At 39.8% G+C, this 13,313-nt stretch overlaps 1 protein-coding gene across 1 annotated transcript in view; it reads right to left on the bottom strand.

Annotated features, from left to right (window-relative positions):
• Window positions 1–1,023: 1,023 nt before the first annotated feature.
• The window catches only part of PPIL4 (peptidylprolyl isomerase (cyclophilin)-like 4), a 26,634-nt gene continuing 14,344 nt past the window's right edge, over window positions 1,024–13,313 (bottom strand). Inside the window, exons 8-12 of the mRNA XM_009324126.1 lie at window positions 12,103–12,169; window positions 11,134–11,245; window positions 9,461–9,557; window positions 8,681–8,819; window positions 1,024–2,445 (exon numbers count right to left, since the gene is read on the bottom strand). Of these exons, the coding sequence (XP_009322401.1) occupies window positions 2,221–2,445; window positions 8,681–8,819; window positions 9,461–9,557; window positions 11,134–11,245; window positions 12,103–12,169 (640 nt within the window). The 3' untranslated portion in view covers window positions 1,024–2,220. The remainder of the gene's footprint in view (window positions 2,446–8,680; window positions 8,820–9,460; window positions 9,558–11,133; window positions 11,246–12,102; window positions 12,170–13,313) is intronic.

Consider the following 13,313-nt stretch of genomic DNA (forward strand, 5'->3'; position numbering starts at 1 on the left):
GAGTGGAAGTTTTTTTTCCCTTTCTATGACTGCCATTTCCTAAAAGCAGCAAGAACTGAAGTGCTTTAGCATCTCCACTTCCTTGTCAAATTTGGCCAATGTTTTTTGCATGCTAAAAATGTGCCGTGGAAAAGAAGAACTGAGGGCAGTATGGCAGTGCAAACCTTGTTTCTTTAACAAAGCAGGCTAAAAGCAGGAAGAGCTAGAGAAAACCTACTGCCTCAGCAGCACTACCCCGAATGCATCATATCCTGGCCTAGTACAGTTCTTTGGAAGTCGTCTTCTGCCCAGACCGAAGGCAGAAACTTTCTTGACGGGAACAGTGAGCAGTCCTCAGGCTCAGGCCCCCTGGACAGACTCCCAAGAGTAGGCTTCCTGTTTATTTCTCCTCCGGGACAGCGAGCCCCACACTCTTGCTCAGGCCCTGCAAGGACTGCACAGGCCCCGCAAGGACTGCACAGGCCCCTGCAAGTCCCCAGTGGCTTAGAAACGTTTTGTCAGGAGACAGTAATGGAAACGCTCGATTTCTAGTTCCATGCTTTGAAGCACACAAAAGTTAGAAAGGAGAGATTCAACAAAAGGCAGCGTCTTAGCCAAACACACTTAACTTAATCTTTAACAAGCCGAAGACAGGATAGGTGCTGCTGGAAGGCGCATTCCTGTATACAATACCCTCACTATCCTCGCTCAGCTTGGGTCTGGATATTCTAGGCATCTTGGCTGGCCCACTTAGTCAGAATTTTCTGCCATGGGGTAAACAGCTGCTTTTGTTCCTTCAGTACCAGCCTTCCCTCAGAAGCATCTTAATCAGAAGTTCACTTTCTGCATACAGTCCATTCAAACGCACAAGCCAGGCACAGCTACTGGCCCTCCAGGGCACAGTAATTTGCAGCGACTATTCTTGGCTGCCTTGAATTTTAGTCTTTGTCCTGCAGATCACATTCCAATGAGAGGTATCAAGCTATAAAAATCTTATTACATATTACAATCAGACACTAAAGCAAATATTACAGAAAAACCACAATCACAAAAGTTAAATTTATTCATCAAAGCAGACTGCCTCCGAGCCATCACACATTCCATGGAAGGGAAGAAAAGACAAATACTATTCCCCATGTCTCCCCTCCCCTCCTAACAATGCGAGATCTCGCCTCCTCTGGAGAGAAAGAGGACATACATGTTCTTAAAATGTATGCATACTGGCTAACGCTGTTTAAATGGCAAGGTCTTGTTTATCAGAGCAAGCCAGACATTTAAGAGCCTGCCAACTTTCACCAGGACCCAGGCTCTGATAACATCACCTGCATTCCTCTGTAGATGAAGAGTTACTAACTGACCTACTTCTGCCATGAAACCTGAAAATTAATCCCATCTAGGCATTGGCAAATACAATGCAAGTTACAAATTCTGTTTTTCTGCTAATTCTGCTAGTGACTATTTTCTTCTTTCTTACCCACCCAACATAACCTGCCCGACATCACAGCAGCTGGACCCCCCTGACACTACACAGGCACAGAAGTATCAAGTGAATCTCAGTTTTGAGAGGCATCCTCCAGCAATGCCACAATGCCAAGTTATCTGGGTAAACGAACGAGCGAGCAAGTGCTATTGATTTAGTATGGTGCAGCACTTCCATTGCCCTTGCAAGTGGCACAGCAGTACTTCAGTGCCTTTAACCACTGCTGCACAGTGGTGCCAGCAGAGCTGACAGGACTAAGCCAACCAGAAGCAATTTTAAAGGAAGGAAATAGAGTTTTAAGTATTCATATACAAATGGTATCTGCCCACTTTCTGGAAGGGGTGTGCACAGCACATTTCTGTCTCCCCAGGTCTTCTATCACACTCATTACCATAGCATCTGAAAGTGCTGAAAGATAAATACAACCTCCTTGTAGAAAGGAGGTACATCCTGCACATGTCTTCACAGTGGAGAAGGGCAATTCACTTGTTCGTGCATGCTTATGTTTCCAAAAAGCTTTAGACAACATTCCTTATTGGAGACTCAAACCATTTCACTAACGTGAAATACTTTATTGAAACAACCTTTTTGGAATCAAGGCTTGCTCCAACAGTCATATACTGGGCATTCACAGAATCATAAGGCCAAGCTGCCAACAGAAGGCAACTGCTTTTATCCAGTAACTGCACATCCAGTTGAGAGACTGCTGGAAATGCTGGTAGAAAACATATTCTAGTTCCCCTCTCTCTTTTGCTCATCCTTCATCTGTACTTGGACCTCTCTTTGTCTTTTGATCTCTTAGGACTTCTGCTTCTGTCTGCTTTTTTATCCCAATCTCTTATTTGGAAGTCGTCTTTGTATTTGTCTCTCTGTTTGCTGTAAGTGTAGTCTCTCTCTTGAGATCGGCTGCGACTCCGATGCCTGTCTTTCTTGACACTCTTTATCTTCTCTCTACAGCGTTCTCCTTCATGTTTTCGATCAGAATCCTGTCAAAGGAATTGGATAGATATGCAGTTACAGACAAAAGGGGAAAATATACAAAGACATGAAGAGAACTAGAAAAGAGTCAAGCACGGTTGGTTCCTTAGCTAAGGCTGGTACTACCTGAAATAGATTCACATCCATGATGATTTGAAAAAGATAACACATAAAAAACCCCACTGTGACTGCATGAAGAAGATAAGTCTACCGCTTTTGTCAGCATTTATGGAAAAAAGCATGGCTGCCAGGCATGCTGCTGCTTGTATTTCCCAAGGAGCTTTAGCAAAAACTGGTTATATCAGGCATTCAACTCAGATGGCTATTATCAAACTCTTCATAAGCATCACACAAGCTTCTAAGCTAGATTCGATTTTGAATTCTTATCTAAGCAATGGAACTATTTCGATCATAGGTTTTGGTTCAAGCCCCACAGGCATTCCAGTGCTATGAAGACAAAGAACACTTTTTAAGACCTGCCTGTAATAATACTTAATGGCCTAAATTCTAGGCTTTGGAAAAACAAACACCACCATTACAAAGATCAAAACTACACACACACACACGCAAACTACTCCATTTCCTTGAAGCTAGAAGTCCACAAGAAAAGGCAACATGGAGAATACGATCCTTTTAAATGAACAGTCAAACAATAACGAGGTAATGAAAAATTAGTTGTATTTTGCAGGCTGATGGGTATGACCCACACAGAAAACACATGAGGATACACTCATACACAGACACAGTAAACTCTAAGGGGTACAGGTCTATCTAATTTCAAATGGCCTAAAAAGGAGAAACCAACAGTACCACTACAAGTGGTAATGGTGTTTCAGCACATACACAAAAACTCTTTAAAAAAAAAAAATGCTGCAAGTTCAGGTAGCCAAAAATGAGGAAATGTTGTATTTCCCTGGCTTTCTGCATATCATCACCAAGAATGCTGACTGAGTGGCCCAGCGCACAGAACAGATGTGCTCTGGAGAGAAATTAGGTTTATGTAACAAAGGAGGAATCGCTGTCAGTAAAACACCTGCTTCACTTGTTGCACTAGGCAGACAGCATAAAAACACTGAGACAGTGTATTAGTAAATGAAGGAAAGATGGCTTAATTACCCAGATTGTGAAAAGTCACACTAACAAGATTACGGCACAGCACATGCTAGAATGACTACATGGAGACACCAACACCCATAGAGACCACAGCATCGTAGCAATTGTAAAAGTAAAAAAAAAAGATCACTTAGAAAGTGGCCATTTCATTTCAAGGAACTCTAAAGATTTTCTTAATACACAACACTGAGTTTTGACATGTGAACTCCTAACATTTTCAAGCACTGCTAAAAACCATTTTGATCTTACTATTCAACTAAGATATACAGTGAAACAAAATACAAGAGGAGCTTCAGAATCCTGCAGAAAGATACATATATAACTTGCTATTAAGAAGGTGGCTGGCACTTTTATTTTGAAGGTACGATCACTTGAAAGTTTAGTATCACTATATGCTCTAGTAGACAGATACCATTTTACGGGATTTTAATAACACCACTATTAAACACAGATCATTATGAACTATGAAAAATGTCTGCATTAAATTATACAGTATTTCTTAATTTCAGATACGATTTTCATTTTTCTAAATATGTATTCGCGACAGCAGCAATCACAATTGTATGGCTAAAACCTATACTGCATGTACAAACAAATAAACTTTATTTATTTAAAAGAATAGTGCAAAAAAACTCTACTCGAAGCAGAGTTTTTAGAACTCTGTTCCAAAGAACTCTGATTACAGAAAGGCAGTAATCAGGATGGTTCCCAGAGCAAACTCCCAGAGCAAACACCACCTTTAGAATTATGTAGATAATGCTGAAATACTAGAGGTAAAATAAGCAACATAAAACCCCTGGACCAACACACACATCAATAATCACAGAGTTGATCTTTATCTACATAATAAAAAAATTCTGCTACTGCTTGGTACAGTAATCTCATTGGTGGCCAAATGCTTATTCCACATCTTTACTGTCAAACTCTATTTCAGTACAGATTTTAAAATCTGAATCCATCAAAAAGGAGTGGTGATTCCAGCTCTTTATAAGAGGTTTGTCCCTTCATCTTCAGAACAATGCACAGCCATATTACTCTTGTACCCAAAAGCCTCAGTCTCCATCTGTTTGAACAAGACGACAGGTCTCAAGCCCCTCTGTGGCAGGGCCTGAGTAAACATCAGAAGATAGACAGACTGGTGGTGGAGCGGAGAGGAACAAGACAAAAATATTGGCCAGAAAAACAGACAGCAGTGGTACACTCCTGCCTTCTAGCTGGTTTGTTGCTGAAGTTTCCTACCTGCGCAAGGAGAAACAGGAGAAAAGCAAAACAGCACTCAGCTGAAAAATCTACCAAGCCAACACTGGAGACACACTACTGGCCAAGTCAGGGCAGGGAACAGGTTAGTGAAGACTTGAAAGTGAAGACAAATGGCCTACGCTGAATGCCACAGAAAAGGGCAACTTGCTGAAAGGATTAAAAAAAGTCATATGAGTATGGAGCCAGCTAAGCACAATGACCTTCACAGAAGCATTTAGGGTATAGGTGTACAGGGCAACTCTGAAAGTGCCACAAAAAGGTCATCACAGTAGCTAATATGATCACAGTGTAAAGAAAAAAAATGTAGTAATTTGAATTAATAGAATGAACTGCACTTAGTTCCCCTGAAAAATCGGTTATGTTTCCCCTTAAATAAGATTTTACCTTTTTAAAGTCTTTGGCACAGAAAAAAGTCGATTTTTTTAAACACTCTAAGTTACTAAAAGTAACAATATTTTGAAATCAAATCTTTTATGCCCTATCCAAGTCAGCAACATGCTCTTTTCCCATTGGAAGAGGAAGAAAGATTCCTACTTAAAAACAGGCTCTCTCTTACTGCTGAAGTCCAGATTTCTCAATCCAGGATCACAGCCTCTTATCAGTCAATGAGTAAGTGATGATCATCCCAGTTCTTAATTCAGCACTGTGTTGGTGAACACACATGAGGAAGGAAATATGAAAAGAAGGAAAGACACTTCTCAAGTTCATGGCTGGCTTTGCCAAAAGTAGTAACTTGCCAAACTGCACTTGCAGGTAAATCAGCATGTAATACCATGATCACAAAAGCAGAACAATATACCACCCTCTACATACATTAAGTACACTAGTTAAAGGTTAAAAGGAGCAAACAAATAGAGACAGACTTTTCAGGAGGGAGATTTTGATCAAACTTGACCCTGAATATAAAGAGAACAGTGTCCAATAAGTAGAAAAAGCAGGAAATTAAAACCAGAAAAATCAGTATCTTTGCCAAAACCATGCACTACAGAAACCTGAAAGTCAGGAAGCCCCTATGTCTCACAAAAATCCATTGGATAGGCTATACTCCGCCACTGATCCAGTTATCTTAAAAAAAATTAAAAAAAAAAAATCAAAAAATCCTAGCAACCAAAAACCAGACAGAAAACTGGAAAAGGAACAAAGTCATGATACAGATCTCAAGCAGAAGCATGACCTGTATTCAAAAAAAACTCTACCAAATCCTATTCACAAACCCACATGGTAGTGCAGCCTCCTGCTCCAGACCCACATCCTGTTACCTACTAAAAGAAAGCCACAACGCCCTACCTCTTCTACCCTCTGGAATCAAGTCAAACAGCACAACATTCAAAAATACATTCTTAAAACATCAACACAGAAACTGAAGATTCAGGAAACGGGTGTCAGACTAAGATGAGGAAAATCCTCAGAAAAGGATGAGTCAAAATACACTAAAGAAAAAAAAAGAAAAAGCAAAACAGCAAGAGAACCGAAAAACAACTCAACATCATGGAAACTATTCAGAAAATAAAACCCCTTCAGTCATAGCTGGAGCTGGTAGCACAAACTGCAGTTTCAGCTGCCAGAACCTCCCATTATAAGACCCTGTTCTCCATTAATTAAAATCTCTGCCACACTAGTGGCTCAGGGTGGAAGTTTATGTATGAAGCACGGCCATTGTGGTCTTTGGCCAATTAGTTGTGGAAGGTATGCTGTTGTTTTGTTTTAAACTTCTTGCCTCAAATATATTTTAGGATTTCCAAAATAGGGTTAAGGGAAAATGCTTTGTTTGCCTATAGTAAAAATGCTACCATTCATCAAAAAAGTTCCCATACTGTTATGCTTTGTGCTGGTCTCGGTATTCACACTGAACATACTCTGCCTCAAGAACATGCCTCCTTCCCCTGTTCTTGTATGAGTTCCCCAGATGATGCCCAAATTATAAATAAAATTTTTAAAAATTACATTTTATATATGCTAAACAGGATTTGTCAGCTAAGCTGCCTGCAGATTTGCCAAGACACTTACTGAATCTCTAAATCAGACTGAGTACATACTGCTCAGTATGTAGATACTATACAGTACACAATAACAAGAACATTCAAGTACAGACACCGAAAAACATTCTTCCCATAAATTCAGTTTCACAGCTCCAAGAGGGAACTATGTTGGCTTGCCATCAGAGAATAGAAGTAAGCCTCCACCTGTGATTTTGGGCATAAGAAGGCTAAGCTATTTACACTGAAACAGGTAAAGGTAAGCAACAGAGAGGAAAGCAATGGGAAGGAAGAAGATACCAGAATACAGCAGCAATAGACTACAGGAACAAACCACAATAGGAGCAGGTGACTAAATCACAAAAAGATATACAGAGACACAGAAGAGATCACAGAGTCAAGCACTAGAAAATACTGTTTTCCAGAACCTGGAAATAGTATCAGGAATCCCTCTGTCCTCACGTTTTTGTGCTATGAAATCCACTGCTAATGTGTCTCGCGGTCCCCTTGTAAGAATTATAACATACAGAGGTTAACAGCCTGTTGCTGCCAGTGCCTGTTGTACCACCTGCAGGGGTGGAGACATCTGACTGATTTTAAAATGTCCTCTGCTAATAACACATGACCAGCCAGTTCCACACGTGTAATTTATGAACCATCAAGAACAAAGACTACTTCCAGAAACATCTGTTTCAATAATGTTAAAGCAACAACGTCAATCAGCCAAAAAAATAGGAGGAAGTCTAAACCAACATTACTTTAGACCTTTTGTATGTATACGCTTCCATCAAGACTTCAATTATCTGAACAGGTCCCTCCCCTCCACCCAAAGGATCCCAACTGAATTTGTATACAAACAGTGACAAAAAGACTTGTACCACAAATGAGCAATAGGGCTTACTGGTGACACTGGAATAATTTAACTGCTAACGTTCATGAGAAAAGCTATTTTTAGCATCACAGCAAGAAGTGATGCAATGGAACAACCAAATCACGTATGTTCTCTGTACACAGAACTTAAAGCAGTACTCAAAGCTCATGCCAGGACAATGGCTTTATTTACTGTGGTTGGAACCTCATCACTTTCTGCAAAATTGCTAGAAGGCAGCTTTGTTCCCACTCATAAAGCTTGCATTGTTAAAATATTGGGGTTTGGGGTTTTTTCTTCAGCTTAGCTCAATTGTCCCTAATGCTCACACTTCAACGGTGGTTAACCCTCCACTTTATCATTGCAGACATTGCTTCCATGAAACATCAACATCTTGAATACCCCAAGTTCACAGAAACGCGAGAATGCTAACCTGACAGGCTGCAGTGGAACTAACTGACAGAACTACTGTCTTCTGAGGACCTCCTACACAGTCTGAGTCTTACAGCACTGTATGCTTGCACAATACAGATGCAAGCAAACCTGCATACAGATTTTACAAAAACGCTTCCAAAACAGTTAAGGAAAAATTAAAAAAGATAATGCAAAGAGATTGTGTTTCTGATTCCATATGGGAAAAAGCCAACACATGCTGGTCTGACAAAAAAATGAGAAATAGTTTGCATTCATGAAATATGATTAACTACTAGTTTATGACTGGGAATATGTGAACAACAGGTTCAAACTGCTGACGATCTCCTACTTCATGAGAGGCTACATTGCCTCTTCAGGATATTTTGGCAAAAAGCCATTCAGACATGCCAAGCTTCAAAAGTCCAGGAAGATTTGGGAAGCCTCTTTCATCATCAGATACTAACATCAGCCTTCTGTTATGTTTACAACTGCTGTATTGTACGGGACTTTGCATGCCATGTCCTCAGTTCAATATCAGACTTTTTTTTCCTAGCTTCTCTTATTAGGAGAAAAATAAACAGGTATAAAGTTAATGCATTAAGAGGTTAGTACCTTAGATTTTTTGGTTCTCTTGTCATCCTCTTCATCTTCAGAGTGGTGGTGCTTTTTCTTCTTTTGTTTTTTAGCCAAGCGTGACTGACTTGTTTGAGACTCTTCTACATCCTCATCCAGCACAAGGTCATACTTGGCACTGATGGTGTTAGTTAAGGACAGATCCGTTACTTAGTATCAATAAATAGCAGAACATAAAAGCTCAGGAAGCAAACCAACTCCTGTTTATCAGACCAGGGTTTACCAAGACTTAACTATGTATTTCAGTCAGAACAGGATCATACACACTGAAAAAAATCAGCTGTGCTAAAATGACTGAATTCTGTCCTGTCAAATAGTACAGCCAGGTCCCAATTCTCCTTTCTTTTCTACCCGTGGATGTCCGAACAAGCTGTGGTCTTCTCTCACGCTCACCACAAGCAAAGTGGAATCGCAGAGCATGATTTAGTTACTGCTATCGTCTCCTTTTGGATGCAGCAGATCCCTTGTGAAACTACTTGAAACTCTGTTATGCCACGTGTCATTCCAGGGCTCTGGACTGGGAACATTATTTACCTGCACACAACATGGAAGTGAAACAGCACATTCTGATTTGACTAAATTCATCAAAGTCATCAAATGAAAAACGCAGAATGCTTAATTCCATCTCAAACACCAAACGGTTACATGAAGCAGCAGCAAAACACCCATTTGGCAAGCTTTAAGAAGAAGTCGTCTTTTCCAGGCTGTTTTCATAAACTGTACTGAGCGCAAAAAACACCTTTGACCAGAAAAGGATACTCCTGCTTTGGTTTTACCTTCTCTTTCAGAGCAAGTTTTGAAGGTTTGTCACGTTCCTTTTCGTACTCTTTGAAATCATCCTTGGTATACCGCCCACCTGTCCACAGAAAATTATATTCAATTCACTCCAACTAAAACAAAACCAAGATCCACACCTACCACTAAGTTCTGCTTATGAATTTAAGGGCTCTTCATAACCATACAGAGATTCATAGCAGGATACAGTTCCAGAAACCACATTGACAGCTGGGTAACATTGTAGAAGAGAGTAGGACAAGTTGTGATTTTCTGTCCTTCTCTTGCTTGCAGATCCCATTAAACAACATATGGCTTTCTCCTCACTCATGTCCAGTGGAGACAACGCATGAACAGGATCACAAAGCAGGATTTAGCAACTAGTCCCACTTTGATTACAGGTCCTGTGTCACATTACTTAAAAATTCTGTTACCATGAAAGCCTACAGACTATTCTCATTATTAAATGACTTTTTGCTCTGGGCTGCACAAAGGGAAACCTCTGAGACAGCTACAGCTTAGGAATTCAAATGGAAAACTATAAAAAAATTGTCATGTCTTGATTTAAAGAAGGGCATGACAGATTGCATTTTCCATTCATTCACTTGAAAGTACCAGCTCACAGATTAATAAACTATTTTACAGCAACGTGCTGCCATCTCACGGTCAGAATTAAAACTGCAATATTAACTGGCTAGGTCAGAAATGGCTACTGAAGGTGGAACGACAATACTTCCCCTAGGTCATTTTTTGGGTACCATATAAGCACAACAAGATGACAATATAGCTAGCTTTCCAATATTTAGGACAATTTAGACCAGTTACCCAGATCAAGAAGTTACCCAGATCAAGAAAAGTTTTCCATGTAGTCAGTTAGTACAGGATGCACTGCAGAGCATGGTATGGATTACAGTCATCTCAGCTCTGTGCAGGACAAGTTCTAGTACCTCAGTGTCCATGACTAGTCCCCAACCTGGAGAAACTATGCAAACAGTTGAGGGCTGACTGCATTTTTAGGCGAAGACACGTGAGAACATTAGCACTGCAACGCACAGTCACCTCTCCAAGTCCAGTGTTTTCCCCAAGTCCCCAACAACCAAATAACCACTGCATCCACCTCTCCCCACCATCTTCTTCCTCCCAAAACATCCTCAAATATGTGGATTTGGGTTTTATAACATACAGCCTGCTATGCAATATGCTTGACCTACAAGAGGTGAAGAGGGGAAATCCCTGGCCTGAATACTGACTTTTTCTTATATACACCCAACTGTCACACAGTGAATAAAGAAAAGAAACTAGAAAATAACAATGTACTGCCATACTATTTTGCTAATAAGTAATATCAAAAACCATCACTTTTAAAGCTTGAGAGGAATAAATGATTTACTGGCAAAAATACATCTGATAAAAAGGCAATCCATGGCAATGTAATGTTAATGTAACAGTAGTAAACCCTTCTACTCTTTCATATGGAATAAGCGAAGAGAAGAGCTAGCAACTGTGTTGCTCTATTTACTACAGTACTAGGAAAATACATATCCCTGAAGACGAGATGATTTAAGCTTGTAACAATTGCCTCTCTTTATATAACACTTACAGTTTAGAAGTCATGGCTTATTAAGTTATGAGGGTCAAAGAATCGCAAGTGTACCTACCTTTTCCCTGCCACTTAATCTTTGCAACAGACTGGCTAAAATCCACGTGTATCCGTCTGTCATCTATCAGCACATTGTCCATTTTGAAGTAGGCTTTCTCACAGTCTTCCTCCTGATATTAATGTTTACGGAAAATTTTGAGTCATGTTTATTTCCTAGAAATATTCACTGAAGAGCTCAAATACAAATTCAACTGCTTAATGGCATACATTTTTTTCTAAAATTGTGTAAGCACAGTTCTTGCATTGTGCCATTTCAAAAGAAATAGTTATGCTTTGTCCGAATGTAAACATTTCAAATTCCATTTCTTCAGTTCTTTTCACTATTTTAAAAATTTGCCAATTCAGCTATGTGTTTGGCCCATGTAATACATTCAGAAAAACAAGGCAAAAAAAAGGACAACTAATAAAAGCTCCATTTTAAGTACCTAAGTAGGCTAAAGAAAAGTGAAAACACTTTTCCAGTTTTCCTCACAGATTAGAGAAATTCGCAGATACAAACAAGAAACTATGCACCATCAAAAGAACTTTTACCGTCAATCTCACAGTAAGAGCAGCATGTTGATAAAACAAGCATCATTTACAAGCCCAATATAGGACACTACTGTACACACCGATCAACCTTCTTTCATACACCCTCCTCTCTCTATGCAGCATGCCTCCTTTTTCTCCTAGCGTTCCCTTCTTTAACTCTTCAAAGTCCTAATGTGCTCTGGGGAAAAAAAGGGACCTGCTCTCCTCCCACTGGTTTCAAGACAACCTAAGAAGACTGTATTCGTAATTCTTGGTTGAATAGAGAAAGACTTAAACGTTTGCCTCATTTAGGACCTACAACTTCTATAACTAAGTCAGTAAAAGAAAATATTAGCTACCCCACACTTGAAGATTTCACTGTTTTTCCTTAATGGAAGTATGCCGAAAATGAAGTTTCATAAGCAGAATCTACATACAGTATACCTAAATAACATACCTTTTCAAACTCAATGAAAGCATAACAAAGAGATTCACCAGTCTTCCAGTCTCGAATCACTTCACAGCTGAAAAATTGATATGAAATTAAAATGTCAGTGCTGTTGGAGCAAAAAACATAGGATAGGCAAGCACTGCTTAAAATAACAGTTAAAAAAAAACCCCACAACAAAAACCTTGACGGTATTATAACACTTGATTCCGAGTCCCCTACTGATGTGGGGGTGTCTGCACAGAAAAAAATGCATGTGGCATTACTTGAGTAATTATTACACTTAACTCACAAGTGGTTAACATGAAGTGTAGAACTAGGGATGAATTTCTGATTAATGAAACAAAACCTGTTTTCCAACGCTACTGGTTGTTATCGATTTTTTGCATTTCACTAATGCAAGACAAGAAATTTCACATTCTGTTTTCTCAGTCATTTTAAGGAAAGTTTAAACAGACATCATGTGACAAACTTTCTCTTCTTAGCAAGCACCTCTTTAGCAACCATCTTCTTATCAGGCAGTTCACTGGGCAAAAATAAGAAGCCTAAAGTATTGAATCAGTAGATGCAAAATGGGAACGATACAGCATTGCATCAGTATTGCCAAACCCTTGTATACGATGAGAATTCTGACTACAGCATGTTAAAGGAGGTTAGACAGGCAACAAGGGCAGGAAATGTGGTATTAAGGTGAGACCTCCCCCATGTGTACTGAGGAAGTGACAAATCAGGATTAGGGTACACAATCCAAAAGATGATCAAGACCCCTCCCCGGAAAAAAAAAAAAAAAAAAAAAAAAGGACAAGGCTATTCAGACAAGCTACATGAATTCTTTGCAGCAGCCACCAGCAAGGAAGAAGGTAGGACAATCTTGTGCCAGAACCCTCCTTTGTGCATTATTCAGAGAATCTATCTGAAAGCGGAAGGACTGCAGAAGAGGTACTGAACAAACTGATAGCAAAAAAAAGTTTGAGAAATCCCTAGGACATCCAGAAATCATGCTGGAGTTCTAAGAGTGGCAAGCTGTCCTGGTTTCGGCAGGGATAGAGTTAATTTCCTTCCTAGTAGCTGGTACAGTGCTGTGTTTTGGATTTAGGATGGGAACAAAGTTGATAAGGCACGGATGTTTTAGTTGTTGCTAGGTAATGCTTACACTGGCCAAGGACTTTCTAGTTTTCCATGCTCTACCAACTGAGAAGGCTGCAGGTGCACAAGAAGCT

This window comes from Pygoscelis adeliae, unplaced genomic scaffold (genome assembly GCF_000699105.1).
Source record: "Pygoscelis adeliae isolate BGI_AS28 unplaced genomic scaffold, ASM69910v1 Scaffold105, whole genome shotgun sequence".
Classification (NCBI taxonomy): Eukaryota; Metazoa; Chordata; class Aves; order Sphenisciformes; family Spheniscidae; genus Pygoscelis; species Pygoscelis adeliae.